This window comes from Falco biarmicus, chromosome 5 (genome assembly GCF_023638135.1).
Source record: "Falco biarmicus isolate bFalBia1 chromosome 5, bFalBia1.pri, whole genome shotgun sequence".
In the NCBI taxonomy this organism is placed as follows: Eukaryota; Metazoa; Chordata; class Aves; order Falconiformes; family Falconidae; genus Falco; species Falco biarmicus.
The window spans coordinates 15,287,862-15,313,802 of NC_079292.1; the positions used below are offsets into that span (position 1 = coordinate 15,287,862).

Sequence of the window (25,941 nt, forward strand, 5' to 3'; positions counted from 1 at the left end):
ACGCTGCCTCGACTCCACACATGCACTCATGCAGATATTTTCCCTTTTTGCTCAACCCTAGGATCCCCCAAGCAGAATCTCAGGCAGGATCTTGATAGATTTATTACAGCCGGCATAACCCGTACCGCTTCAAGGAGGACTTGCGTTTCTTAGAAACGAGGGGAGGAATATTGCACGTAGTTTTGACTTGCTCGGGATTTATCAGAGCCTGTCCTTCTCTCGGTGTAAACCTCCTTCCAAGCCAGCCATAACTTGGTGGGAGATGCACGGTGTCTGCTAGTACAGCCTGTAAGCAGACAGCTCCTAGGACACATCTTTAGTTTTACTGGCCAGCACCGAGTAATCCATGTCCCGAATGAGAGCAGATTTCCCTGCTAATTCTACACCTTTTATTTCCAAGAACCCTTGAAAAAATAGTAGGGGAATAAGCAAATCCCCAGAGCGATGGAGCACAGGTTAATCATCATCCTTTCCACGTGAAAGCAGACAGGGGTTCACCCGCTTTCCTCAAGCCTTATGCTGATAAAAGCAGCTGTCTCGAGGCCTCCTTTTGTCCAAGTAGGGAAAAATGTGGGTGTAAATCCAACGATTTTAGCTTTCACAGCTTGCAGCCAAGGCTTCCCAGCTGCTAACGCCAAGTTATGCTAAGTGATTCATATCACTTTTGCTGGTATTGGGGAGGCAGTGGATAGAGCAGAACGGCTGCCTTGGATGTTTTGGGATGAGATGTGAGCACCGCTCCATGTCCCTGGGACTGGGAGCATCACGGTGATGCTCTTCTTGACGAGGTTTCTCCTTCCCATTTGCAGCGGGACTTCCTGAAGTGCCTTTGCCTGCTGATTCCAGCTCGGTTACTAACAAACAGGAGGAAGTCCACAATAAGGCGGCGATGAATAAGAGGACGAAGCACCAGGCTAGGTGAGTCTGGGGGCTCAGGACTGAGCATCTGCATCGGGTTACTTGCCGACCCGGTGAGAGCCCCAAACCCTCACTGGGTTCATCACTGCCTGACAGCAGCACAGGGCAGTGCGATGGGGCTAGGGGAGCCCCCATTTCAAAGGGGGGGGGGGTGTCCTCCTCCCCTTCATGAGAGCACAGGTGTGGCCTGGGGACATGGGGACAGCTGTGTGTCAGCTGAGGGTGCCGGCTTGGGGAGGGCATTTCCCCTCCTGAGCTGCCGGAGGCTGCGCCAAGAGGCACATGGCTTGCAGGGCAGGATGTAGCCCCGAAGCCATCATGGCCTCGGGCAAAGTCCTTGTGTTATGTCCTTCCAGGCAGCTGCCAGGGATCCCCGGGGCCGTGTCTGGAAAAAAGTTGCTGGTGAGCGGCCAATCCAAAGGCAAACCTGCAGCCAAAGGCCAAGCAGCAAAGCCGAACCAAACACAAGCAGCAAGACTGCAGAGGCACAAGCAAAGACAAGGAGAAAAAATATACCCTGTTGGAAGCAAATTCAACACTGAAACAAATTCATCAATGAGCCCGGAAGCCTGGATGCCCAAGGAGCTCACCTACAAGGTCATGACTCCGCTGCCAACAAGAGACGAGGCAGCACAATTAGTACAATCAAGACCTGAAAGGTTCCGGTCGGTGCTGAAAGACCCACGGTATACAGTCTTAGCGGGATCCCCCATGCTCCCGGCACCGTAATAAGAGAATGCCTGCTTTCTAAATTTCAAAACAAGTCTTGGAAAGTTCACTCGACCAATCTTTGGGTAACAAAGATGGACATGAAAGCAAGTGACGCACACGCAGTGGTGATCCCAGCCACCAGCATGCTGTTTAATGACCTGGGAGAAGGCTGCAGTGACTCTCTCAGAAGTCAAGGTTTTCAGTGCTGTTTCTGTATTTGATACCCAAGGGATGGTTTCCCTCGGCAAGCGTTTCTGTGCAGGCATGTGCACGGTCTGTGACACAGGCCACGCAGGGGTACAAAAGGGGGCGTAGGGTGGTTGTTCCCACACTCTGGAGGAGCATCTCTGGGGTGAACACAGGGAAGAGCTTCCTACACGGCTGTTGCCACAAAGCAGTGACCCGCTAGCATAAGGCAAAACAAGATGGACTTCTGGGATGGGATGAAGCCCATCTTCGTGATGCCCAGCATCACCCTCAGAGGTACAAGCACCCACAGCCACTACAGGAGTGTTGTCAGGACTGAGAGTTGTGGCGTTGTGGGGGTGGGACGCAGGCAGAGCCAGCAGACAGAGAGTGTGACCTGGTTTTCCTTTGCTTTCCAGAGCAAACAGCCATCTGGGACGCAGTGGCCAGCTACATCCAACAACAGCTCTTGCTACACAAGGTAGAGTGACACCCGCATCTTCCTCATCCCCCTAGAGAAGCTGGGGGGATCCCGTGGCCGTGGAGCTTGGGCTGCAGTTGCTCCTTCCCTCCTCAAAAAGCAGGGAACTCCCCACAAAATCCCCACTGAGAGACAAAACAGGGCTCGGGCAAGGGTGGTGTCACCTCTGCTAGGTAGTCTTCTACTGCAAGGCTGATCCGTTGTTGGAGAACCCTGGATGCCCTTGAGTGGCTTCTGCCCCCAAGTCCCGCTTTTTCCAAGGAGGAAAAGGAAGGAGAGGACTCGGCATCTCCTCCCCAAAGCTCTCCCCACTGTCCCAGCTGATGCCTCCAAAGAGCGGGAGGTGGCAGGGTCCGAGGTACCATCCCTGGGTGGAGCCATCCCCCAGCTCTTCCCTCTTCACCCTTCACGCCCTTCTTCTCTGCTCCAGGGGGTACGAATTCCCACCCTCGGCTCCTTTGACGTGGTCCCCGCACAGAAGCAGGTTGGGACAGAGATTGTCACTATCCAGAGGCCTGTGTTTCGCCTGTCCAGGACCCTCAGAGACATCCACAACCTCATGGACAACGAGGATGACCTGTCTGGTAGGACAACAACTGCATGGTGTGGGTGAAGATGGGAGTTATCACATCCCTTGGCGAGAAGCAAACTGGCCCCTCTGCGAAGCTGGTCCGCAAACAGGACACGCGCAGTAAGAATCCCTCGGGGAGGGCTGCAGGGTGAGCACCTCCATCCCTCTCGTGTTGTTTTTCCAGACAATAAGGTGTTGGTGCCTGTGAAATATGCCAAGGTGGCCACGGATGCCCACGTGTCCCGGTGCAAAGTGGAGGGATGCATCCTAGGCACCATGTCCCTCCTGTCTCACTGCCTGGCGAAGGGGAAGAGCATTGCACTTGTCCTGAGAGATGTTGGGGTGCTCCTCATTGAAGACAGGATGGTGCAAATGAGATTCTACTATGATTTCCTGGAAGAGATATCTGGGAAGACAAACCTCAGAATGGCTGCGTTCATAGTGAGTGTTTTGGATTCCCTGTGGCTCCAGCGGCTCATGCCGCCCTGAACTCCTCCGTGATTGAGTGTCATGGTCACGTCGAGGATGTCCTGGCATCTCCGTGTTCCTCCATTGCAGTTTCCCCAGCTGCTGGACATGGTGGTGTCCCGGATGGTACCTGTTTCTTCCCTGACTCGCACCAGCCGTGTCATCATCTTTCCTGAGTGAGTCCTTCCCCCAAGTGACCACGGGGGTCCTGCTGTGGCTCTGCCCTGTTGTCATTCCTGCAAACGATGGGATGGAGGAAGGATTTGAGGACACCGGGACACCTTTCCTGGGCGACCCCATTTCCTGGGATGCTCCCTGGGGATGGGGAATGGATGATTTGTGGGGGGAAAAAACACCTTTTACAATGGTGCCAAGCTCTGGCTGGGAGCAGAGCAAAAAGGGCTGGTGGTGCCTTTGGTCATGCCACTGTCACCTCTTTGTCACCAGGTTTGAACTGGAGTTTGTGCCCAAATCTCAGTCCAGGCACCCTCTCAAGGTCTTGAGGCGTGCCCTTGGTGAGGACATGTGGAAGAAAGAAGAGGATTTGCCACCCATCAGGCAACACACAAAAGGTAAGGCAGTTCCCGGCTCTTTTCCGTAGCATGGGCAAGCGGCTTCCGGTAGGAAAATCCACAGCAATGATGGTCAAATGCTTGCACCAAAGCTTCGTGCCACATTGGCACGGCCTCTTCTCCCAAGCTTGGCTTTGGGAGTGGGCCAGGATGCTCGGATTCTTGGGAATGACTTAACATTCCCTCTCCAAAAGAGGCTTGCCTACATCACCCACCTCCCCTTTTTCCAAACCCCGGCGCTACCAGTGCCTTCGCCGAGGAGCCCGGTGAGCGCTGGTTGCTGGGGAAAAGGAACTTGGTGCACGCTCAAGGCGTCAAGTTCTACCACCTGAGACTTTGTAGACCCTTCATGGCGGGCCACTGATCCAACGGGCACGCTGCCTCGACTCCACACATGCACTCATGCAGATATTTTCCCTTTTTGCTCAACCCTAGGATCCCCCAAGCAGAATCTCAGGCAGGATCTTGATAGATTTATTACAGCCGGCATAACCCGTACCGCTTCAAGGAGGACTTGCGTTTCTTAGAAACGAGGGGAGGAATATTGCACGTAGTTTTGACTTGCTCGGGATTTATCAGAGCCTGTCCTTCTCTCGGTGTAAACCTCCTTCCAAGCCAGCCATAACTTGGTGGGAGATGCACGGTGTCTGCTAGTACAGCCTGTAAGCAGACAGCTCCTAGGACACATCTTTAGTTTTACTGGCCAGCACCGAGTAATCCATGTCCCGAATGAGAGCAGATTTCCCTGCTAATTCTACACCTTTTATTTCCAAGAACCCTTGAAAAAATAGTAGGGGAATAAGCAAATCCCCAGAGCGATGGAGCACAGGTTAATCATCATCCTTTCCACGTGAAAGCAGACAGGGGTTCACCCGCTTTCCTCAAGCCTTATGCTGATAAAAGCAGCTGTCTCGAGGCCTCCTTTTGTCCAAGTAGGGAAAAATGTGGGTGTAAATCCAACGATTTTAGCTTTCACAGCTTGCAGCCAAGGCTTCCCAGCTGCTAACGCCAAGTTATGCTAAGTGATTCATATCACTTTTGCTGGTATTGGGGAGGCAGTGGATAGAGCAGAACGGCTGCCTTGGATGTTTTGGGATGAGATGTGAGCACCGCTCCATGTCCCTGGGACTGGGAGCATCACGGTGATGCTCTTCTTGACGAGGTTTCTCCTTCCCATTTGCAGCGGGACTTCCTGAAGTGCCTTTGCCTGCTGATTCCAGCTCGGTTACTAACAAACAGGAGGAAGTCCACAATAAGGCGGCGATGAATAAGAGGACGAAGCACCAGGCTAGGTGAGTCTGGGGGCTCAGGACTGAGCATCTGCATCGGGTTACTTGCCGACCCGGTGAGAGCCCCAAACCCTCACTGGGTTCATCACTGCCTGACAGCAGCACAGGGCAGTGCGATGGGGCTAGGGGAGCCCCCATTTCAAAGGGGGGGGGGGTGTCCTCCTCCCCTTCATGAGAGCACAGGTGTGGCCTGGGGACATGGGGACAGCTGTGTGTCAGCTGAGGGTGCCGGCTTGGGGAGGGCATTTCCCCTCCTGAGCTGCCGGAGGCTGCGCCAAGAGGCACATGGCTTGCAGGGCAGGATGTAGCCCCGAAGCCATCATGGCCTCGGGCAAAGTCCTTGTGTTATGTCCTTCCAGGCAGCTGCCAGGGATCCCCGGGGCCGTGTCTGGAAAAAAGTTGCTGGTGAGCGGCCAATCCAAAGGCAAACCTGCAGCCAAAGGCCAAGCAGCAAAGCCGAACCAAACACAAGCAGCAAGACTGCAGAGGCACAAGCAAAGACAAGGAGAAAAAATATACCCTGTTGGAAGCAAATTCAACACTGAAACAAATTCATCAATGAGCCCGGAAGCCTGGATGCCCAAGGAGCTCACCTACAAGGTCATGACTCCGCTGCCAACAAGAGACGAGGCAGCACAATTAGTACAATCAAGACCTGAAAGGTTCCGGTCGGTGCTGAAAGACCCACGGTATACAGTCTTAGCGGGATCCCCCATGCTCCCGGCACCGTAATAAGAGAATGCCTGCTTTCTAAATTTCAAAACAAGTCTTGGAAAGTTCACTCGACCAATCTTTGGGTAACAAAGATGGACATGAAAGCAAGTGACGCACACGCAGTGGTGATCCCAGCCACCAGCATGCTGTTTAATGACCTGGGAGAAGGCTGCAGTGACTCTCTCAGAAGTCAAGGTTTTCAGTGCTGTTTCTGTATTTGATACCCAAGGGATGGTTTCCCTCGGCAAGCGTTTCTGTGCAGGCATGTGCACGGTCTGTGACACAGGCCACGCAGGGGTACAAAAGGGGGCGTAGGGTGGTTGTTCCCACACTCTGGAGGAGCATCTCTGGGGTGAACACAGGGAAGAGCTTCCTACACGGCTGTTGCCACAAAGCAGTGACCCGCTAGCATAAGGCAAAACAAGATGGACTTCTGGGATGGGATGAAGCCCATCTTCGTGATGCCCAGCATCACCCTCAGAGGTACAAGCACCCACAGCCACTACAGGAGTGTTGTCAGGACTGAGAGTTGTGGCGTTGTGGGGGTGGGACGCAGGCAGAGCCAGCAGACAGAGAGTGTGACCTGGTTTTCCTTTGCTTTCCAGAGCAAACAGCCATCTGGGACGCAGTGGCCAGCTACATCCAACAACAGCTCTTGCTACACAAGGTAGAGTGACACCCGCATCTTCCTCATCCCCCTAGAGAAGCTGGGGGGATCCCGTGGCCGTGGAGCTTGGGCTGCAGTTGCTCCTTCCCTCCTCAAAAAGCAGGGAACTCCCCACAAAATCCCCACTGAGAGACAAAACAGGGCTCGGGCAAGGGTGGTGTCACCTCTGCTAGGTAGTCTTCTACTGCAAGGCTGATCCGTTGTTGGAGAACCCTGGATGCCCTTGAGTGGCTTCTGCCCCCAAGTCCCGCTTTTTCCAAGGAGGAAAAGGAAGGAGAGGACTCGGCATCTCCTCCCCAAAGCTCTCCCCACTGTCCCAGCTGATGCCTCCAAAGAGCGGGAGGTGGCAGGGTCCGAGGTACCATCCCTGGGTGGAGCCATCCCCCAGCTCTTCCCTCTTCACCCTTCACGCCCTTCTTCTCTGCTCCAGGGGGTACGAATTCCCACCCTCGGCTCCTTTGACGTGGTCCCCGCACAGAAGCAGGTTGGGACAGAGATTGTCACTATCCAGAGGCCTGTGTTTCGCCTGTCCAGGACCCTCAGAGACATCCACAACCTCATGGACAACGAGGATGACCTGTCTGGTAGGACAACAACTGCATGGTGTGGGTGAAGATGGGAGTTATCACATCCCTTGGCGAGAAGCAAACTGGCCCCTCTGCGAAGCTGGTCCGCAAACAGGACACGCGCAGTAAGAATCCCTCGGGGAGGGCTGCAGGGTGAGCACCTCCATCCCTCTCGTGTTGTTTTTCCAGACAATAAGGTGTTGGTGCCTGTGAAATATGCCAAGGTGGCCACGGATGCCCACGTGTCCCGGTGCAAAGTGGAGGGATGCATCCTAGGCACCATGTCCCTCCTGTCTCACTGCCTGGCGAAGGGGAAGAGCATTGCACTTGTCCTGAGAGATGTTGGGGTGCTCCTCATTGAAGACAGGATGGTGCAAATGAGATTCTACTATGATTTCCTGGAAGAGATATCTGGGAAGACAAACCTCAGAATGGCTGCGTTCATAGTGAGTGTTTTGGATTCCCTGTGGCTCCAGCGGCTCATGCCGCCCTGAACTCCTCCGTGATTGAGTGTCATGGTCACGTCGAGGATGTCCTGGCATCTCCGTGTTCCTCCATTGCAGTTTCCCCAGCTGCTGGACATGGTGGTGTCCCGGATGGTACCTGTTTCTTCCCTGACTCGCACCAGCCGTGTCATCATCTTTCCTGAGTGAGTCCTTCCCCCAAGTGACCACGGGGGTCCTGCTGTGGCTCTGCCCTGTTGTCATTCCTGCAAACGATGGGATGGAGGAAGGATTTGAGGACACCGGGACACCTTTCCTGGGCGACCCCATTTCCTGGGATGCTCCCTGGGGATGGGGAATGGATGATTTGTGGGGGGAAAAAACACCTTTTACAATGGTGCCAAGCTCTGGCTGGGAGCAGAGCAAAAAGGGCTGGTGGTGCCTTTGGTCATGCCACTGTCACCTCTTTGTCACCAGGTTTGAACTGGAGTTTGTGCCCAAATCTCAGTCCAGGCACCCTCTCAAGGTCTTGAGGCGTGCCCTTGGTGAGGACATGTGGAAGAAAGAAGAGGATTTGCCACCCATCAGGCAACACACAAAAGGTAAGGCAGTTCCCGGCTCTTTTCCGTAGCATGGGCAAGCGGCTTCCAGTAGGAAAATCCACAGCAATGATGGTCAAATGCTTGCACCAAAGCTTCGTGCCACATTGGCACGGCCTCTTCTCCCAAGCTTGGCTTTGGGAGTGGGCCAGGATGCTCGGATTCTTGGGAATGACTTAACATTCCCTCTCCAAAAGAGGCTTGCCTACATCACCCACCTCCCCTTTTTCCAAACCCCGGCGCTACCAGTGCCTTCGCCGAGGAGCCCGGTGAGCGCTGGTTGCTGGGGAAAAGGAACTTGGTGCACGCTCAAGGCGTCAAGTTCTACCACCTGAGACTTTGTAGACCCTTCATGGCGGGCCACTGATCCAACGGGCACGCTGCCTCGACTCCACACATGCACTCATGCAGATATTTTCCCTTTTTGCTCAACCCTAGGATCCCCCAAGCAGAATCTCAGGCAGGATCTTGATAGATTTATTACAGCCGGCATAACCCGTACCGCTTCAAGGAGGACTTGCGTTTCTTAGAAACGAGGGGAGGAATATTGCACGTAGTTTTGACTTGCTCGGGATTTATCAGAGCCTGTCCTTCTCTCGGTGTAAACCTCCTTCCAAGCCAGCCATAACTTGGTGGGAGATGCACGGTGTCTGCTAGTACAGCCTGTAAGCAGACAGCTCCTAGGACACATCTTTAGTTTTACTGGCCAGCACCGAGTAATCCATGTCCCGAATGAGAGCAGATTTCCCTGCTAATTCTACACCTTTTATTTCCAAGAACCCTTGAAAAAATAGTAGGGGAATAAGCAAATCCCCAGAGCGATGGAGCACAGGTTAATCATCATCCTTTCCACGTGAAAGCAGACAGGGGTTCACCCGCTTTCCTCAAGCCTTATGCTGATAAAAGCAGCTGTCTCGAGGCCTCCTTTTGTCCAAGTAGGGAAAAATGTGGGTGTAAATCCAACGATTTTAGCTTTCACAGCTTGCAGCCAAGGCTTCCCAGCTGCTAACGCCAAGTTATGCTAAGTGATTCATATCACTTTTGCTGGTATTGGGGAGGCAGTGGATAGAGCAGAACGGCTGCCTTGGATGTTTTGGGATGAGATGTGAGCACCGCTCCATGTCCCTGGGACTGGGAGCATCACGGTGATGCTCTTCTTGACGAGGTTTCTCCTTCCCATTTGCAGCGGGACTTCCTGAAGTGCCTTTGCCTGCTGATTCCAGCTCGGTTACTAACAAACAGGAGGAAGTCCACAATAAGGCGGCGATGAATAAGAGGACGAAGCGCCAGGCTAGGTGAGTCTGGGGGCTCAGGACTGAGCATCTGCATCGGGTTACTTGCCGACCCGGTGAGAGCCCCAAACCCTCACTGGGTTCATCACTGCCTGACAGCAGCACAGGGCAGTGCGATGGGGCTAGGGGAGCCCCCATTTCAAAGGGGGGGGGGGTGTCCTCCTCCCCTTCATGAGAGCACAGGTGTGGCCTGGGGACATGGGGACAGCTGTGTGTCAGCTGAGGGTGCCGGCTTGGGGAGGGCATTTCCCCTCCTGAGCTGCCGGAGGCTGCGCCAAGAGGCACATGGCTTGCAGGGCAGGATGTAGCCCCGAAGCCATCATGGCCTCGGGCAAAGTCCTTGTGTTATGTCCTTCCAGGCAGCTGCCAGGGATCCCAGGGGCCGTGTCTGGAAAAAAGTTGCTGGTGAGCGGCCAATCCAAAGGCAAACCTGCAGCCAAAGGCCAAGCAGCAAAGCCGAACCAAACACAAGCAGCAAGACTGCAGAGGCACAAGCAAAGACAAGGAGAAAAAATATACCCTGTTGGAAGCAAATTCAACACTGAAACAAATTCATCAATGAGCCCGGAAGCCTGGATGCCCAAGGAGCTCACCTACAAGGTCATGACTCCGCTGCCAACAAGAGACGAGGCAGCACAATTAGTACAATCAAGACCTGAAAGGTTCCGGTCGGTGCTGAAAGACCCACGGTATACAGTCTTAGCGGGATCCCCCATGCTCCCGGCACCGTAATAAGAGAATGCCTGCTTTCTAAATTTCAAAACAAGTCTTGGAAAGTTCACTCGACCAATCTTTGGGTAACAAAGATGGACATGAAAGCAAGTGACGCACACGCAGTGGTGATCCCAGCCACCAGCATGCTGTTTAATGACCTGGCAGAAGGCTGCAGTGACTCTCTCAGAAGTCAAGGTTTTCAGTGCTGTTTCTGTATTTGATACCCAAGGGATGGTTTCCCTCGGCAAGCGTTTCTGTGCAGGCATGTGCACGGTCTGTGACACAGGCCACGCAGGGGTACAAAAGGGGGCGTAGGGTGGTTGTTCCCACACTCTGGAGGAGCATCTCTGGGGTGAACACAGGGAAGAGCTTCCTACACGGCTGTTGCCACAAAGCAGTGACCCACTAGCATAAGGCAAAACAAGATGGACTTCTGGGATGGGATGAAGCCCATCTTCGTGATGCCCAGCATCACCCTCAGAGGTACAAGCACCCACAGCCACTACAGGAGTGTTGTCAGGACTGAGAGTTGTGGCGTTGTGGGGGTGGGACGCAGGCAGAGCCAGCAGACAGAGAGTGTGACCTGGTTTTCCTTTGCTTTCCAGAGCAAACAGCCATCTGGGACGCAGTGGCCAGCTACATCCAACAACAGCTCTTGCTACACAAGGTAGAGTGACACCCGCATCTTCCTCATCCCCCTAGAGAAGCTGGGGGGATCCCGTGGCCGTGGAGCTTGGGCTGCAGTTGCTCCTTCCCTCCTCAAAAAGCAGGGAACTCCCCACAAAATCCCCACTGAGAGACAAAACAGGGCTCGGGCAAGGGTGGTGTCACCTCTGCTAGGTAGTCTTCTACTGCAAGGCTGATCCGTTGTTGGAGAACCCTGGATGCCCTTGAGTGGCTTCTGCCCCCAAGTCCCGCTTTTTCCAAGGAGGAAAAGGAAGGAGAGGACTCGGCATCTCCTCCCCAAAGCTCTCCCCACTGTCCCAGCTGATGCCTCCAAAGAGCGGGAGGTGGCAGGGTCCGAGGTACCATCCCTGGGTGGAGCCATCCCCCAGCTCTTCCCTCTTCACCCTTCACGCCCTTCTTCTCTGCTCCAGGGGGTACGAATTCCCACCCTCGGCTCCTTTGACGTGGTCCCCGCACAGAAGCAGGTTGGGACAGAGATTGTCACTATCCAGAGGCCTGTGTTTCGCCTGTCCAGGACCCTCAGAGACATCCACAACCTCATGGACAACGAGGATGACCTGTCTGGTAGGACAACAACTGCATGGTGTGGGTGAAGATGGGAGTTATCACATCCCTTGGCGAGAAGCAAACTGGCCCCTCTGCGAAGCTGGTCCGCAAACAGGACACGCGCAGTAAGAATCCCTCGGGGAGGGCTGCAGGGTGAGCGCCTCCATCCCTCTCGTGTTGTTTTTCCAGACAATAAGGTGTTGGCGCCTGTGAAATATGCCAAGGTGGCCACGGATGCCCACGTGTCCCGGTGCAAAGTGGAGGGATGCATCCTAGGCACCATGTCCCTCCTGTCTCACTGCCTGGCGAAGGGGAAGAGCATTGCACTTGTCCTGAGAGATGTTGGGGTGCTCCTCATTGAAGACAGGATGGTGCAAATGAGATTCTACTATGATTTCCTGGAAGAGATATCTGGGAAGACAAACCTCAGAATGGCTGCGTTCATAGTGAGTGTTTTGGATTCCCTGTGGCTCCAGCGGCTCATGCCGCCCTGAACTCCTCCGTGATTGAGTGTCATGGTCACGTCGAGGATGTCCTGGCATCTCCGTGTTCCTCCATTGCAGTTTCCCCAGCTGCTGGACATGGTGGTGTCCCGGATGGTACCTGTTTCTTCCCTGACTCGCACCAGCCGTGTCATCATCTTTCCTGAGTGAGTCCTTCCCCCAAGTGACCACGGGGGTCCTGCTGTGGCTCTGCCCTGTTGTCATTCCTGCAAACGATGGGATGGAGGAAGGATTTGAGGACACCGGGACACCTTTCCTGGGCGACCCCATTTCCTGGGATGCTCCCTGGGGATGGGGAATGGATGATTTGTGGGGGGAAAAAACACCTTTTACAATGGTGCCAAGCTCTGGCTGGGAGCAGAGCAAAAAGGGCTGGTGGTGCCTTTGGTCATGCCACTGTCACCTCTTTGTCACCAGGTTTGAACTGGAGTTTGTGCCCAAATCTCAGTCCAGGCACCCTCTCAAGGTCTTGAGGCGTGCCCTTGGTGAGGACATGTGGAAGAAAGAAGAGGATTTGCCACCCATCAGGCAACACACAAAAGGTAAGGCAGTTCCCGGCTCTTTTCCGTAGCATGGGCAAGCGGCTTCCGGTAGGAAAATCCACAGCAATGATGGTCAAATGCTTGCACCAAAGCTTCGTGCCACATTGGCACGGCCTCTTCTCCCAAGCTTGGCTTTGGGAGTGGGCCAGGATGCTCGGATTCTTGGGAATGACTTAACATTCCCTCTCCAAAAGAGGCTTGCCTACATCACCCACCTCCCCTTTTTCCAAACCCCGGCGCTACCAGTGCCTTCGCCGAGGAGCCCGGTGAGCGCTGGTTGCTGGGGAAAAGGAACTTGGTGCACGCTCAAGGCGTCAAGTTCTACCACCTGAGACTTTGTAGACCCTTCATGGCGGGCCACTGATCCAACGGGCACGCTGCCTCGACTCCACACATGCACTCATGCAGATATTTTCCCTTTTTGCTCAACCCTAGGATCCCCCAAGCAGAATCTCAGGCAGGATCTTGATAGATTTATTACAGCCGGCATAACCCGTACCGCTTCAAGGAGGACTTGCGTTTCTTAGAAACGAGGGGAGGAATATTGCACGTAGTTTTGACTTGCTCGGGATTTATCAGAGCCTGTCCTTCTCTCGGTGTAAACCTCCTTCCAAGCCAGCCATAACTTGGTGGGAGATGCACGGTGTCTGCTAGTACAGCCTGTATGCAGACAGCTCCTAAGACACATCTTTAGTTTTACTGGCCAGCACTGAGTAATCCATGTCCCGAATGAGAGCAGATTTGCCTGCTAATTCTACACCTTTTATTTCCAAGAACCCTTGAAAAAATAGTAGGGGAATAAGCAAATCCCCAGAGCGATGGAGCACAGGTTAATCATCATCCTTTCCACGTGAAAGCAGACAGGGGTTCACCCGCTTTCCTCAAGCCTTATGCTGATAAAAGCAGCTGTCCCGAGGCCTCCTTTTGTCCAAGTAGGGAAAAATGTGGGTGTAAATCCAACGATTTTAGCTTTCACAGCTTGCAGCCAAGGCTTCCCAGCTGCTAACGCCAAGTTATGCTAAGTGATTCATATCACTTTTGCTGGTATTGGGGAGGCAGTGGATAGAGCAGAACGGCTGCCTTGGATGTTTTGGGATGAGATGTGAGCACCGCTCCATGTCCCTGGGACTGGGAGCATCACGGTGATGCTCTTCTTGACGAGGTTTCTCCTTCCCATTTGCAGCGGGACTTCCTGAAGTGCCTTTGCCTGCTGATTCCAGCTCGGTTACTAACAAACAGGAGGAAGTCCACAATAAGGCGGCGATGAATAAGAGGACGAAGCGCCAGGCTAGGTGAGTCTGGGGGCTCAGGACTGAGCATCTGCATCGGGTTATTTGCCGACCCGGTGAGAGCCCCAAACCCTCACTGGGTTCATCACTGCCTGACAGCAGCACAGGGCAGTGCGATGGGGCTAGGGGAGCCCCCATTTCAAAGGGGGGGGGGGGGGTCCTCCTCCCCTTCATGAGAGCACAGGTGTGGCCTGGGGACATGGGGACAGCTGTGTGTCAGCTGAGGGTGCCGGCTTGGGGAGGGCATTTCCCCTCCTGAGCTGCCAGAGGCTGCGCCAAGAGGCACATGGCTTGCAGGGCAGGATGTAGCCCCGAAGCCATCATGGCCTCAGGCAAAGTCCTTGTGTTATGTCCTTCCAGGCAGCTGCCAGGGATCCCCGGGGCCGTGTCTGGAAAAAAGTTGCTGGTGAGCAGCCAATCCAAAGGCAAACCTGCAGCCAAAGGCCAAGCAGCAAAGCCGAACCAAACACAAGCAGCAAGACTGCAGAGGCACAAGCAAAGACAAGGAGAAAAAATATACCCTGTTGGAAGCAAATTCAACACTGAAACAAATTCATCAATGAGCCCGGAAGCCTGGATGCCCAAGGAGCTCACCTACAAGGTCATGACTCCGCTGCCAACAAGAGACGAGGCAGCACAATTAGTACAATCAAGACCTGAAAGGTTCCGGTCGGTGCTGAAAGACCCACGGTATACAGTCTTAGCGGGATCCCCCATGCTCCCGGCACCGTAATAAGAGAATGCCTGCTTTCTAAATTTCAAAACAAGTCTTGGAAAGTTCACTCGACCAATCTTTGGGTAACAAAGATGGACATGAAAGCAAGTGACGCACACGCAGTGGTGATCCCAGCCACCAGCATGCTGTTTAATGACCTGGGAGAAGGCTGCAGTGACTCTCTCAGAAGTCAAGGTTTTCAGTGCTGTTTCTGTATTTGATACCCAAGGGATGGTTTCCCTCGGCAAGCGTTTCTGTGCAGGCATGTGCACGGTCTGTGACACAGGCCACGCAGGGGTACAAAAGGGGGCGTAGGGTGGTTGTTCCCACACTCTGGAGGAGCATCTCTGGGGTGAACACAGGGAAGAGCTTCCTACACGGCTGTTGCCACAAAGCAGTGACCCGCTAGCATAAGGCAAAACAAGATGGACTTCTGGGATGGGATGAAGCCCATCTTCGTGATGCCCAGCATCACCCTCAGAGGTACAAGCACCCACAGCCACTACAGGAGTGTTGTCAGGACTGAGAGTTGTGGCGTTGTGGGGGTGGGACGCAGGCAGAGCCAGCAGACAGAGAGTGTGACCTGGTTTTCCTTTGCTTTCCAGAGCAAACAGCCATCTGGGACGCAGTGGCCAGCTACATCCAACAACAGCTCTTGCTACACAAGGTAGAGTGACACCCGCATCTTCCTCATCCCCCTAGAGAAGCTGGGGGGATCCCGTGGCCGTGGAGCTTGGGCTGCAGTTGCTCCTTCCCTCCTCAAAAAGCAGGGAACTCCCCACAAAATCCCCACTGAGAGACAAAACAGGGCTCGGGCAAGGGTGGTGTCACCTCTGCTAGGTAGTCTTCTACTGCAAGGCTGATCCGTTGTTGGAGAACCCTGGATGCCCTTGAGTGGCTTCTGCCCCCAAGTCCCGCTTTTTCCAAGGAGGAAAAGGAAGGAGAGGACTCGGCATCTCCTCCCCAAAGCTCTCCCCACTGTCCCAGCTGATGCCTCCAAAGAGCGGGAGGTGGCAGGGTCCGAGGTACCATCCCTGGGTGGAGCCATCCCCCAGCTCTTCCCTCTTCACCCTTCACGCCCTTCTTCTCTGCTCCAGGGGGTACGAATTCCCACCCTCGGCTCCTTTGACGTGGTCCCCGCACAGAAGCAGGTTGGGACAGAGATTGTCACTATCCAGAGGCCTGTGTTTCGCCTGTCCAGGACCCTCAGAGACATCCACAACCTCATGGACAACGAGGATGACCTGTCTGGTAGGACAACAACTGCATGGTGTGGGTGAAGATGGGAGTTATCACATCCCTTGGCGAGAAGCAAACTGGCCCCTCTGCGAAGCTGGTCCGCAAACAGGACACGCGCAGTAAGAATCCCTCGGGGAGGGCTGCAGGGTGAGCGCCTCCATCCCTCTCGTGTTGTTTTTCCAGACAATAAGGTGTTGGTGCCTGTGAAATATGCCAAGGTGGCCACGGATGCCCACGTGTCCCGGTGCAAAGTGGAGGGATGCATCCTAGGCACCATGTCCCTCCTGTCTCACTGCCTGGCGAAGGGGAAGAGCATTGCACTTGTCCTGAGAGATGTTGGGGTGCTCCTCATTGAAGACAGGATGGTGCAAATGAGATTCTACTATGATTTCCTGGAAGAGATATCTGGGAAGACAAACCTCAGAATGGCTGCGTTCATAGTGAGTGTTTTGGATTCCCTGTGGCTCCAGCGGCTCATGCCGCCCTGAACTCCTCCGTGATTGAGTGTCATGGTCACGTCGAGGATGTCCTGGCATCTCCGTGTTCCTCCATTGCAGTTTCCCCAGCTGCTGGACATGGTGGTGTCCCGGATGGTACCTGTTTCTTCCCTGACTCGCACCAGCCGTGTCATCATCTTTCCTGAGTGAGTCCTTCCCCCAAGTGACCACGGGGGTCCTGCTGTGGCTCTGCCCTGTTGTCATTCCTGCAAACGATGGGATGGAGGAAGGATTTGAGGACACCGGGACACCTTTCCTGGGCGACCCCATTTCCTGGGATGCTCCCTGGGGATGGGGAATGGATGATTTGTGGGGGGAAAAAACACCTTTTACAATGGTGCCAAGCTCTGGCTGGGAGCAGAGCAAAAAGGGCTGGTGGTGCCTTTGGTCATGCCACTGTCACCTCTTTGTCACCAGGTTTGAACTGGAGTTTGTGCCCAAATCTCAGTCCAGGCACCCTCTCAAGGTCTTGAGGCGTGCCCTTGGTGAGGACATGTGGAAGAAAGAAGAGGATTTGCCACCCATCAGGCAACACACAAAAGGTAAGGCAGTTCCCGGCTCTTTTCCGTAGCATGGGCAAGCGGCTTCCGATAGGAAAATCCACAGCAATGATGGTCAAATGCTTGCACCAAAGCTTTGTGCCACATTGGCACGGCCTCTTCTCCCAAGCTTGGCTTTGGGAGTGGGCCAGGATGCTCGGATTCTTGGGAATGACTTAACATTCCCTCTCCAAAAGAGGCTTGCCTACATCACCCACCTCCCCTTTTTCCAAACCCCGGCGCTACCAGTGCCTTCGCCGAGGAGCCCGGTGAGCGCTGGTTGCTGGGGAAAAGGAACTTGGTGCACGCTCAAGGCGTCAAGTTCTACCACCTGAGACTTTGTAGACCCTTCATGGCGGGCCACTGATCCAACGGGCACGCTGCCTCGACTCCACACATGCACTCATGCAGATATTTTCCCTTTTTGCTCAACCCTAGGATCCCCCAAGCAGAATCTCAGGCAGGATCTTGATAGATTTATTACAGCCGGCATAACCCGTACCGCTTCAAGGAGGACTTGCGTTTCTTAGAAACGAGGGGAGGAATATTGCACGTAGTTTTGACTTGCTCGGGATTTATCAGAGCCTGTCCTTCTCTCGGTGTAAACCTCCTTCCAAGCCAGCCATAACTTGGTGGGAGATGCACGGTGTCTGCTAGTACAGCCTGTATGCAGACAGCTCCTAAGACACATCTTTAGTTTTACTGGCCAGCACCGAGTAATCCATGTCCCGAATGAGAGCAGATTTGCCTGCTAATTCTACACCTTTTATTTCCAAGAACCCTTGAAAAAATAGTAGGGGAATAAGCAAATCCCCAGAGTGATGGAGCACAGGTTAATCATCATCCTTTCCACGTGAAAGCAGACAGGGGTTCACCCGCTTTCCTCAAGCCTTATGCTGATAAAATCAGCTGTCCCGAGGCCTCCTTTTGTCCAAGTAGGGAAAAATGTGGGTGTAAATCCAACGATTTTAGCTTTCACAGCTTGCAGCCAAGGCTTCCCAGCTGCTAACGCCAAGTTATGCTAAGTGATTCATATCACTTTTGCTGGTATTGGGGAGGCAGTGGATAGAGCAGAACGGCTGCCTTGGATGTTTTGGGATGAGATGTGAGCACCGCTCCATGTCCCTGGGACTGGGAGCATCACGGTGATGCTCTTCTTGACGAGGTTTCTCCTTCCCATTTGCAGCGGGACTTCCTGAAGTGCCTTTGCCTGCTGATTCCAGCTCGGTTACTAACAAACAGGAGGAAGTCCACAATAAGGCGGCGATGAATAAGAGGACGAAGTGCCAGGCTAGGTGAGTCTGGGGGCTCAGGACTGAGCATCTGCATCGGGTTATTTGCCGACCCGGTGAGAGCCCCAAACCCTCACTGGGTTCATCACTGCCTGACAGCAGCACAGGGCAGTGCGATGGGGCTAGGGGAGCCCCCATTTCAAAGGGGGGGGGGGTGTCCTCCTCCCCTTCATGAGAGCACAGGTGTGGCCTGGGGACATGGGGACAGCTGTGTGTCAGCTGAGGGTGCCGGCTTGGGGAGGGCATTTCCCCTCCTGAGCTGCCAGAGGCTGCGCCAAGAGGCACATGGCTTGCAGGGCAGGATGTAGCCCCGAAGCCATCATGGCCTCAGGCAAAGTCCTTGTGTTATGTCCTTCCAGGCAGCTGCCAGGGATCCCCGGGGCCGTGTCTGGAAAAAAGTTGCTGGTGAGCAGCCAATCCAAAAGCAAACCTGCAGCCAAAGGCCAAGCAGCAAAGCCGAACCAAACACAAGCAGCAAGACTGCAGAGGCACAAGCAAAGACAAGGAGAAAAAATATACCCTGTTGGAAGCAAATTCAACACTGAAACAAATTCATCAATGAGCCTGGAAGCCTGGATGCCCAAGGAGATCACCTACAAGGTCATGACTCCGCTGCCAACAAGAGACGAGGCAGCACAATTACTACAATCAAGACCTGAAAGGTTCTGGTCGGTGCTGAAAGACCCACAGTATACAGTCTTAGCGGGATACAACTTCACAATTCCCCACGTGATGCCCTATATGTTTTAAGGGTCTGGGCTGACACAACACCACGCGTTTGAAGACCAGACTGGTGATCTCCAGGATGGAGCGATCAGGGTTTGGAGGTGCTCGGAGCACCCACCGAGGTGGCAGAAAGGTCTACATGCAGACAAAGAGCTTCCAGAACATGGCGGTACTGTTCGAGAAGAGCCTCTCTTCTTTTGCAGAAATCTCTCCGTCTTCAGGATGCAGGGAGCTGTGAAAAGAGACAAACAAAACGGCAAAGCTGTGAAATAGCACTGAGTTTTTTCATTGTTCGCAACAACCGTTCACCTCTGTGATAAGAAAGGAGCAACAGACCTCAGTGCCCTTGGGGTGACCTTGCAAGCTGGAAAGCCCCTGGCTCACGGACAAGGGGGTGACGGTGCCCTGAAAAGGGCTGAGGAAAACGGTCACCTATTTTTTTTTTTTTTTACGCATGGTCAAAGCTGCTTTTGAGCCCTTTGACCTTCGTGTCCCCAGTGAGCCCCTCACTTCCCCACCGCCACCCAGAGTCACTTGAATTTGGGGTGCTGCGGTTAAAATTTATTACATTGATTACTGCTTCTGAAAAAGCCTTTGTTTTTAATCAGGGCTCGCTTCACTTGGGAGCTCAGGGAGCTCAAGGACAACTAATGAGTAGGTGGGTTTTGTCCTGAGACCCCCAAACAAGCAAGATGTGAGCAGGAACATCCAGACAATACAGTGTGCAGCTGTGTCATGGCGGTAACTCTGTCGCGCCTGGCCAACGTCCTGGCATGTGTGAACTTTGCAGATCGTGACACAGCGCACACCTGCACTTTGCATAATATTAAACGTTATACATACAGCAGGTGTGTAAACTATTTTTGTTTTTCACCGACTATAAAGGTGGGCATGCTGCGAGACGGGGCAGAACCCTCACATATGGGTAGACGCGCTGCACAGGAATTTTTTCACCATTCCTGAGAGACTCCTGGCACCAGCTGCAACGGGACTCCCAGCCAAAGGTGTGGGGGGGGCTGGCCAATGTTTAGGCAGGAATCAGTGAAGGATCCTATTCTTAGTCTCGTTAACACTTTGCAGGACTGATTTGATGCTTTGCTGCTCTTGCTCTTTGATCACATCGTGCATAATAAATAGTACTGTTTCCTTCTATCACATTGCCTGATATTTCCCCTTTTTATATTGTAATATAATAGGAATATAATAAAATAACCTGCATTTATTCTTACATTGGATTTGGAATTCATTTTGGCTGAGTATTCAGTCCGTCGGAAAAAGGGCAAGATGTGGGCCCAGGGGTTCTGCCTGTGCAGGGGTACGGGTCTCCTCGCATCTGTGTTGTGGAGGGTGGACGGTGAGTGCTGCAGTGAGCAGAGCTGAGGCTGTGCCCTCGTTGGGCCAGATGAGCCAAGAGCTTCGGGAACTGGCCCAGCACCCTCCTGCTCCCCAAGCCCATCACCCTGATCCTCCTGCAAGAGCTTGAGGCGGCCCCAGCATGGTACGGCTCGGGGGGGTGATGACAGACCTCCCCCGTGGACAGCATCAAGGATCTCCTGTTTATCGCTGGAGTACAGCACAGGGATAAAGATGGAGTCAGAGCGCAATCGGCCGGGTCACCATGGCAGCAAATGCAGGAATTTCCCAGTACTGGGCTGTTCTGCACACCGGGACATGCAGGCACAAGGGGGGCAGCAGGCAGGGAGCTGGGCACGTGACTCGCTGACCGTAAAAACGAGGGGACGGACCATGAGAGAGTCTTTTGCCTCGACAAAGATTTGAACCCTAAAAACAAAGCTTTGGGCCCTAGAAGAGGGGTTACACCCGTAACAATGGGGGTTTGAGCACCCAAGCGGCTTTGTGCCCTACAGGTGAGGGTTTCAAGGCTAAAAATGAAACTCTGGGCCCTAAAAGAGGCTTTGGTAACAAAAAGAGAGGGGGTTTGGCCCAGCATGTAGCCTTTGGCCCACATTAAAATAAAGAGTGCGCAAAGTCAGCATGCGTGCTGGGCACGACTTATCCCCCGTGCATCCAGGGCTGGAAATAAAGACCGCCTGCTTTCGAACACTCAAAACCCGAGTATTAAAGAGATTTATCTCTGATTTTTTGGTATCAAACAGGTTATTTCTCCCCCTGGGCACGCCGCGTCACCTCCAGCAGCCATGGCGGCCCTTGTGCTCAGGTGGTTGTGGCGGGAGAGGCGTCCCTGCAGCGTCCTGGCATTTTGTCACTTGTATTTATCGCTGCGGTTCATTTGGGGCCCTTTGCTGCTGGTTTGGAGCAGCTTTGCTTCAGGGAGCGCAACTTCCTGAGGACTGAGGGGCGCGGCCGGGTGCTTGGCGGACTTCTGGCCCATCGAGGGTGCGCTCCGGACGACTGAGGGGAGCTTCCGGTGCGCTGGAGGACTTCCGGCCCATCGAGGGTGCGCTCCGGACGACTGAGGGGAGCTTCCGGTGCGCTGGAGGACTTCCGGCGCATAGAGCGGCACGCCCGCTGTCGCGGGGGGCGCCGGTGTCGCTCGTGGCCGCTGCGGCAGCCGGCCTCGGCCTCGGCCTCGCTCCGTGCCCGAGAGGCCGCTGGGGGTGACAAGAACCCCCGGGAACCTCCCCCCCCCCCCCCCCCCCTCCGGGCGGGGCCGGGCCGGGCAGCGGGGCCGGGCCGGGCAGCGGGGCCGGGCCGGGCAGCGGGGCCGGGCCGGGCAGCGGGGCCGGGCCGGGCAGCGGGGCCGGGCCGGGCAGCGGGGCCGTGGCAGGCGGCGGCGGGGAGGCCCTGGGGCTGTTACTGGCGGTCGGGAGCGGAGGGGAGGAGGGGGGGCAGGAGGAGGCGGCGGCGGCGGCGACGCTCTGAGCGGGACCGAGGCCAAAGGTAGGTGGGTGCGCCCCCTCCTCTTCTCTTAATGCCCTTCTTTCTTTTTCTTCTTCCTTTTGCGCTTTCTTTCTGCATTTCGATTTTTTTGTGTGTGTCTTTAGCTTCTCTTTTTCTTTATTTTTCTTTCGCTTTTTTTTTTTTTACTTTTCGCCTCAGTTCCATGGCCTTCCTCTCTTCCCTATGTAGATGTGTGGGTGCACATAGGTACCGGTTTATATCTGCGTTTCCCTGATGAGTGCGGTGGCGTGTCCTTGGAAAAGGAAGGACGGGAGGGAGGGAGGCCGGCGCCCAGGGAAGGCCGATCCTCACTCATCGTCATTATTTCGCTGTTTATTCATGTCTCGTCTGGGCTGCAGCCTTCGGTCAAACACTGTGGCTGGTAAACGTGCCGGGGACGTTAATGACCCCCAATAAGCATCTAAACGTTGACAAAAATTCGATTAAACTGCAGCGTATGCTGATGTAATTTGCATCGGCTTTACTCTCGCTCCCCTCGGAAGTAATTCGTGCTTGTTTGGGCGTTTATTTCCATCCCCCCAAACCATGTGCATTTAAATTGGGCTGGTCACGACGTTCTCTTCGCTTTCTAATTTTATTTTCAATCTCAATCTTAATATTATTAACTCTGGTTGAGAACCGTTGCCACCATTTTCTTAATATTTGACTGTGTCCGTTATTGAATTACTCAGTTTTATTTCTTTTTATTTAAAAATCTAAAGCTTCGATTAATATCTGGGTTACAAGCAGGAGCTGCAGTGAACTTAGAGCTGCGTTAGAATTGTAGTTATTAAGCACACCGACTTCACTTCCCAAATCTTTATTTTCATTTTAAAATCTAAAACTTTCTTATTTTTCTTGGAAAATTATTTACTTCAGGAGCAAATAATCACCTTGTACTTTCCTTGGGAGTCATTAACACCCGCAGTTATATATAACACAGCGGCTATATTTCGAATTAGACTCTCCGCTAGTTTTCTGTCTTGAAAAAAGGATTGCTAATTTTTTGGAATTTATCTAGAATTCCAAATGCTAATTAAGGACTAATTACTGTCCTCACCGTCCCTGTCCCCCCCCCAGTTTGTTGAGTCATGGCAACAATGAAATTTTGTTGTGACTCATCCCTAAATTTCCTTTGTTGGTTCGTACCCTTGGTGTTGTAATCGTCGCTTTACCACTGAGTGGGATTAACTAACGCCTGTGATTTGTTTTTTTTAATACTAACTAGAGTTGTTTCTCTATCGATGTTAATCCTGATTAGCCCTTTATTATTTATGTTTTGCCACTGGTGATTTTATAACCTAAAATAATGTAAAATAATATAAATCGTGAGGAGTCGCTGCCTGTAAAGTTTTGTGTGGTGCCTTGAGTCTGGCTACTGCTTACCCCTAAAGACTCCTCTGTTATTTAAGTGTATATCCTAGGCGCGTTAAAGTGAATAACAAAGAGTAAAAATTAAGATTTACAGTATGTATCTCTTCTCTATTATATAGATAAATAAAGAGCAGGGACGTCGGAATTCCCAGGAAAAATGCAGTGTGCCCAGAGGTCGGAGAAGCACCCCAGCGCGTCTCGTTCTCTACAGGATTTCGCACTTTGACCATGCCAGCCTGTGTTTTTTATTTTCTGGGAATCAAATTCCCCGAGGAAGGAAGGAACGAAGCATTGTGGGTGCAGCAGGTAAGACGGCAGCACCAAACAGATGTGGAGCCAGCTACCAGAGACACCGATGCGCTCCTTCGCTGCAGTGTCGCACCCACAACCTCTCCAGGTCCGTAATTAAACTTAATTTGGCTGCGTGGAACACAAACCTGTTTTTTAAAGAGGTAAATAATTTAGGATTCTACAAAATGACGAGGGAAGGTGGTTTGTTAAATGTGGTACCACCAAAAATTTTCTGTCTGAAAAAGAAAATGCGCTGCTGTTGCTGGTTGCATCCATCAGGACCGTGCGTGCCACGGGGTAGGTTCAATCCCATAAAAGTCCTTCTCTGCTTTATTCCCAGCCGCGGGGCGAGTTATTCCCTGGAAATCACCCCTGGCAGATCCCAGGCACCGTGGTTTCTCCCTGCAGCCCCCATAACAGATAATAAATGTGTCCCGAAGGGTGGAAAGTGCGACGGGGGGTGAAAAAATTACTAAAAAAATAAAAAAGACGCGTGGCAGCCGCATCAAGCGCTGTGACTCGCACCCCAGCGGAGAAACAAAGTGGCTTGGGGGGAGGTTGGGGTGCTCGGGGCAGAGTGCAGCCCCCCTGCCTTGGGGAATCTGGAGAAGGTTTGGGGCAGCTGCAGAGCAAAAAGAGTCCTGGGAGAGGAGGGTGTCATGGGGGAGCATGTAGGGAGCCCCCGGGTGCCGGCAGCCCCTTGCTGTGGGCGCTGTGCTGGAGGGAGGTGGCCAGGGGCGGCCATGGTGCTGTGGGATGAGGGGTGTGAGGTGCTTGGATCTTGGCAGGGGGTCCTGGGGTGGGGTGGGGTAAGGAGGTAGGGGGGACAGCCCATTCCTGTGCCACCCACCCATCTGGGTGGGCCTGGGGGACCCTTGGGGTAGGCACAGACACCACCTTGTGCCTTGATGGGTGGAGGCCCCCCCTCCATGGAGGGTGCTGAGGCTGGGGGGTCGTTGGGCTGCTGTGTGTGTGTGTGCGCTCCCCCCCAGCCCCCTGCTGGCCCCGTTAGGCTTTAGGGGTAACACGTTGCCTGTCACCTGCCTTGCGCTGCCAGCAGACCCCAGCTCCGCTGGCTAGTGCCCCCCTGCCCCCCCCCCCAGCAATTTCTCTCCCCAGGGGACAAAGGGTCCCTGCATGGACCCTGGCACCTGTGGCCCCGCAGCAGAAGCAAGCCAAGGAGACGCTGCGGCAGGTACCAGGATGGGAGTGGGCTCCACACTCATCCCCGCGAGCTGGGGGGATTGGCACCCACCTCCCCTCCTGAGCACCATGTCCCCCAGCAGGTGACGGGCGGGAGGTTGAGGATCAGGAGCATGAGCCGGGGCACAGTAGTGGCACCAATGCCTGTGAGATGTGCGGCAAGAGCTTCCGGCTCCGCTCCAACCTGCTGACCCACTGCTGTGGCCACCAGGGCCAGCGGCCCTATGCCTGCCCTGAGTGCGGGTGCCGCTTCGGGCAGAGCTCCCACCTCCTCACCCACCAACGGCTTCACACCGGTGAGCGGCCCTACCCCTGCCGCGACTGCGGCCGCAGCTTCAATGTCAACTCGGACCTGGTGAAGCACCGGCGGATGCACACAGGTGAGCGGCCGTACCTGTGCCCTGAGTGTGGGCGGCGTTTTGGCAGCAGCTCCAACCTCACCCGCCACCAGCGCCTTCACACCGGCGAGCGCCCTTACCACTGCCCCGACTGCAGCGAGAGTTTTCGGGACTGTTCAGCACTCACCATCCACCGGCGCGCTCACATGGGCGAGCGGCCCTACCCCTGCCCAGCATGCGGCAAAGCCTTTGCCGACAGCTCGCTGCTGGCCAAGCACCAACGCACCCACTGTGCCGACAAATCCTTCGCTTGCCCCGACTGCGGGAAGAGCTTTTCCACCAATTCCTACCTCCTCCGGCACCGGCGGACACACTTAGCAGAGAAACCGTATCGCTGCGGGGAGTGTGGGCGGGGGTACAGCCAGCTCACCCACCTCAGCACCCACCAGTGGGTGCACAGTGGCGAGCGGCCCTACAGCTGCTGCGAGTGCAGCAAGAGCTTCACCACCAGCTCAGCGCTCACCAAACACAAGCGTATCCACACTGGCGAGCGCCCCTACATCTGCCCCGACTGCGGCAAGAGCTTCAGCCAGAGCTCCAACGTCATCACCCACTGGCAGCTGCAGCACGGCAAGTCCCTCTGATGCCCCGTGCCCTGCCACCCCCTTCGCCCCTACTACCACCAGCCCCCTCCCCACTGTTTCTCTTAATTAAATCTGCGGCAGAGGCCACCAAAGTGCCTGGAGTTGGCAGGGGTGTCACCCCCCAGGGGCTTTGCTGAGTGGTGGTTGTACCCCCCCAGCCCCCCCCCCCCCCCCCCCCATCAGCCCCCTCCCCACCATTTTTTTTAAATAAAATCTGCAGCAGAGACCACCGGTATGCCTGGAGTTGGGGTGTGATGCGGGGTGAAGCGTTGCCCCTGGGGCCTTTGCCGAGCAGTGGCTGTGGCCCACCATCCCCCCCCCCAGCCAGGCACTGTGGTGAGGGGGTGGCAGCCATCATTCTGCGGGCGGGACACACAGGAACGAGGCAGGGGGGTCATCCCAAAAAGTGGCTGTTGCACAACGCAGGTATGAATTTGGGGGATGTGCGGCTCCTTTGAACTGG

General features: G+C 54.3%; 7 protein-coding genes across 22 annotated transcripts; all 7 read left to right on the plus strand.

The window, feature by feature from the left end:
• The first annotated feature begins 1,057 nt into the window (after positions 1 to 1,057).
• Positions 1,058 to 2,919, plus strand: LOC130149608 (coiled-coil domain-containing protein 81-like). 2 transcript variants are annotated; one of them, XM_056339438.1, is made up of 3 exons: positions 1,058 to 1,824; positions 2,235 to 2,296; positions 2,727 to 2,919. In XM_056339438.1, exons 1-3 carry the CDS (start codon positions 1,722 to 1,724, stop codon positions 2,907 to 2,909), a joined length of 348 nt encoding a protein of 115 aa, XP_056195413.1. In that variant the 5' UTR covers positions 1,058 to 1,721; the 3' UTR covers positions 2,910 to 2,919. The 2 variants fall into 2 exon arrangements, with proteins under 2 accessions (XP_056195413.1, XP_056195414.1); XM_056339439.1 differs by having other exon boundaries at positions 1,070 to 2,112.
• Positions 2,920 to 3,047: 128 nt separating this feature from the next.
• Positions 3,048 to 5,203, plus strand: LOC130149727 (coiled-coil domain-containing protein 81-like). The gene is made up of 4 exons (XM_056339688.1): positions 3,048 to 3,308; positions 3,426 to 3,511; positions 3,783 to 3,907; positions 5,091 to 5,203. Exons 1-4 carry the CDS (start codon positions 3,144 to 3,146, stop codon positions 5,201 to 5,203), a joined length of 489 nt encoding a protein of 162 aa, XP_056195663.1. The 5' UTR covers positions 3,048 to 3,143.
• A 136-nt stretch (positions 5,204 to 5,339) lies between these two features.
• LOC130149607 (coiled-coil domain-containing protein 81-like) lies at positions 5,340 to 7,200 on the plus strand. 2 transcript variants are annotated; one of them, XM_056339436.1, is made up of 3 exons: positions 5,340 to 6,105; positions 6,516 to 6,577; positions 7,008 to 7,200. In XM_056339436.1, exons 1-3 carry the CDS (start codon positions 6,003 to 6,005, stop codon positions 7,188 to 7,190), a joined length of 348 nt encoding a protein of 115 aa, XP_056195411.1. In that variant the 5' UTR covers positions 5,340 to 6,002; the 3' UTR covers positions 7,191 to 7,200. The 2 variants fall into 2 exon arrangements, with proteins under 2 accessions (XP_056195411.1, XP_056195412.1); XM_056339437.1 differs by having other exon boundaries at positions 5,351 to 6,393.
• Positions 7,201 to 7,328: 128 nt separating this feature from the next.
• LOC130149587 (uncharacterized) lies at positions 7,329 to 10,331 on the plus strand. Its single transcript, XM_056339403.1, has 5 exons — positions 7,329 to 7,589; positions 7,707 to 7,792; positions 8,064 to 8,188; positions 9,372 to 9,480; positions 9,837 to 10,331. Exons 1-5 carry the CDS (start codon positions 7,425 to 7,427, stop codon positions 10,207 to 10,209), a joined length of 858 nt encoding a protein of 285 aa, XP_056195378.1. The 5' UTR covers positions 7,329 to 7,424; the 3' UTR covers positions 10,210 to 10,331.
• Positions 10,332 to 10,602: 271 nt separating this feature from the next.
• LOC130149570 (coiled-coil domain-containing protein 81-like) lies at positions 10,603 to 15,763 on the plus strand. Of its 4 annotated transcripts, XM_056339360.1 has the most exons (10): positions 10,603 to 10,674; positions 10,797 to 10,858; positions 11,289 to 11,442; positions 11,614 to 11,870; positions 11,988 to 12,073; positions 12,345 to 12,469; positions 13,653 to 13,761; positions 14,119 to 14,956; positions 15,079 to 15,140; positions 15,571 to 15,763. In XM_056339360.1, the coding sequence occupies exons 1-8, from the start codon at positions 10,617 to 10,619 to the stop codon at positions 14,489 to 14,491; spliced, it is 1,224 nt and encodes a 407-aa protein (XP_056195335.1). In that variant the 5' UTR covers positions 10,603 to 10,616; the 3' UTR covers positions 14,492 to 14,956; positions 15,079 to 15,140; positions 15,571 to 15,763. The 4 variants fall into 4 exon arrangements, with proteins under 4 accessions (XP_056195335.1, XP_056195332.1, XP_056195334.1 ...); XM_056339357.1 differs by lacking the exons at positions 10,603 to 10,674; positions 10,797 to 10,858 and having other exon boundaries at positions 10,887 to 11,442; XM_056339359.1 differs by lacking the exons at positions 10,603 to 10,674; positions 10,797 to 10,858 and having other exon boundaries at positions 10,887 to 11,442; positions 14,119 to 14,668.
• Positions 15,764 to 15,870: 107 nt separating this feature from the next.
• On the plus strand, positions 15,871 to 18,047 carry LOC130149728 (coiled-coil domain-containing protein 81-like). The gene is made up of 4 exons (XM_056339689.1): positions 15,871 to 16,152; positions 16,270 to 16,355; positions 16,627 to 16,751; positions 17,935 to 18,047. Exons 1-4 carry the CDS (start codon positions 15,988 to 15,990, stop codon positions 18,045 to 18,047), a joined length of 489 nt encoding a protein of 162 aa, XP_056195664.1. The 5' UTR covers positions 15,871 to 15,987.
• Positions 18,048 to 21,488: 3,441 nt separating this feature from the next.
• Positions 21,489 to 25,570, plus strand: LOC130149576 (zinc finger protein 239-like). Of its 11 annotated transcripts, none has more exons than XM_056339378.1 (3): positions 21,489 to 21,632; positions 23,122 to 23,399; positions 24,577 to 25,570. In XM_056339378.1, the coding sequence occupies exons 2-3, from the start codon at positions 23,231 to 23,233 to the stop codon at positions 25,476 to 25,478; spliced, it is 1,071 nt and encodes a 356-aa protein (XP_056195353.1). In that variant the 5' UTR covers positions 21,489 to 21,632; positions 23,122 to 23,230; the 3' UTR covers positions 25,479 to 25,570. The 11 variants fall into 11 exon arrangements, 10 of the variants coding, with proteins under 10 accessions (XP_056195353.1, XP_056195352.1, XP_056195354.1 ...); XM_056339377.1 differs by having other exon boundaries at positions 21,489 to 21,628; XM_056339379.1 differs by having other exon boundaries at positions 21,489 to 21,628; positions 24,580 to 25,570.
• Positions 25,571 to 25,941: the final 371 nt, after the last annotated feature.

What these genes read in the sequence shown, in the direction of transcription:
- LOC130149727 (XM_056339688.1), top strand. Translation starts at nt 3,144, where the DNA reads ATGTCCCTCCTGTCTCACTGCCTGGCGAAGGGGAAGAGCATTGCACTT. An exon ending in TCAGAATGGCTGCGTTCATA is followed by an intron (nt 3,309 to 3,425) that starts GTGAGTGTTTTG and finishes CCTCCATTGCAG; the next exon opens with TTTCCCCAGCTGCTGGACAT. An exon ending in CGTGTCATCATCTTTCCTGA is followed by an intron (nt 3,512 to 3,782) that starts GTGAGTCCTTCC and finishes CTTTGTCACCAG; the next exon opens with GTTTGAACTGGAGTTTGTGC.
- LOC130149587 (XM_056339403.1), top strand. Translation starts at nt 7,425, where the DNA reads ATGTCCCTCCTGTCTCACTGCCTGGCGAAGGGGAAGAGCATTGCACTT. An exon ending in TCAGAATGGCTGCGTTCATA is followed by an intron (nt 7,590 to 7,706) that starts GTGAGTGTTTTG and finishes CCTCCATTGCAG; the next exon opens with TTTCCCCAGCTGCTGGACAT. An exon ending in AGGACGAAGCGCCAGGCTAG is followed by an intron (nt 9,481 to 9,836) that starts GTGAGTCTGGGG and finishes ATGTCCTTCCAG; the next exon opens with GCAGCTGCCAGGGATCCCAG.
- LOC130149570 (XM_056339357.1), top strand. Translation starts at nt 11,076, where the DNA reads ATGCCCTTGAGTGGCTTCTGCCCCCAAGTCCCGCTTTTTCCAAGGAGG. An exon ending in CGTGTCATCATCTTTCCTGA is followed by an intron (nt 12,074 to 12,344) that starts GTGAGTCCTTCC and finishes CTTTGTCACCAG; the next exon opens with GTTTGAACTGGAGTTTGTGC. An exon ending in CATCAGGCAACACACAAAAG is followed by an intron (nt 12,470 to 13,652) that starts GTAAGGCAGTTC and finishes TCCCATTTGCAG; the next exon opens with CGGGACTTCCTGAAGTGCCT.
- LOC130149576 (XM_056339378.1), top strand. Translation starts at nt 23,231, where the DNA reads ATGCCAGCCTGTGTTTTTTATTTTCTGGGAATCAAATTCCCCGAGGAA. An exon ending in CGCACCCACAACCTCTCCAG is followed by an intron (nt 23,400 to 24,576) that starts GTCCGTAATTAA and finishes CATGTCCCCCAG; the next exon opens with CAGGTGACGGGCGGGAGGTT.
- LOC130149608 (XM_056339438.1), top strand. Translation starts at nt 1,722, where the DNA reads ATGGACATGAAAGCAAGTGACGCACACGCAGTGGTGATCCCAGCCACC. An exon ending in TGACTCTCTCAGAAGTCAAG is followed by an intron (nt 1,825 to 2,234) that starts GTTTTCAGTGCT and finishes TTTGCTTTCCAG; the next exon opens with AGCAAACAGCCATCTGGGAC. An exon ending in AACAGCTCTTGCTACACAAG is followed by an intron (nt 2,297 to 2,726) that starts GTAGAGTGACAC and finishes TCTCTGCTCCAG; the next exon opens with GGGGTACGAATTCCCACCCT.
- LOC130149728 (XM_056339689.1), top strand. Translation starts at nt 15,988, where the DNA reads ATGTCCCTCCTGTCTCACTGCCTGGCGAAGGGGAAGAGCATTGCACTT. An exon ending in TCAGAATGGCTGCGTTCATA is followed by an intron (nt 16,153 to 16,269) that starts GTGAGTGTTTTG and finishes CCTCCATTGCAG; the next exon opens with TTTCCCCAGCTGCTGGACAT. An exon ending in CATCAGGCAACACACAAAAG is followed by an intron (nt 16,752 to 17,934) that starts GTAAGGCAGTTC and finishes TCCCATTTGCAG; the next exon opens with CGGGACTTCCTGAAGTGCCT.
- LOC130149607 (XM_056339436.1), top strand. Translation starts at nt 6,003, where the DNA reads ATGGACATGAAAGCAAGTGACGCACACGCAGTGGTGATCCCAGCCACC. An exon ending in TGACTCTCTCAGAAGTCAAG is followed by an intron (nt 6,106 to 6,515) that starts GTTTTCAGTGCT and finishes TTTGCTTTCCAG; the next exon opens with AGCAAACAGCCATCTGGGAC. An exon ending in AACAGCTCTTGCTACACAAG is followed by an intron (nt 6,578 to 7,007) that starts GTAGAGTGACAC and finishes TCTCTGCTCCAG; the next exon opens with GGGGTACGAATTCCCACCCT.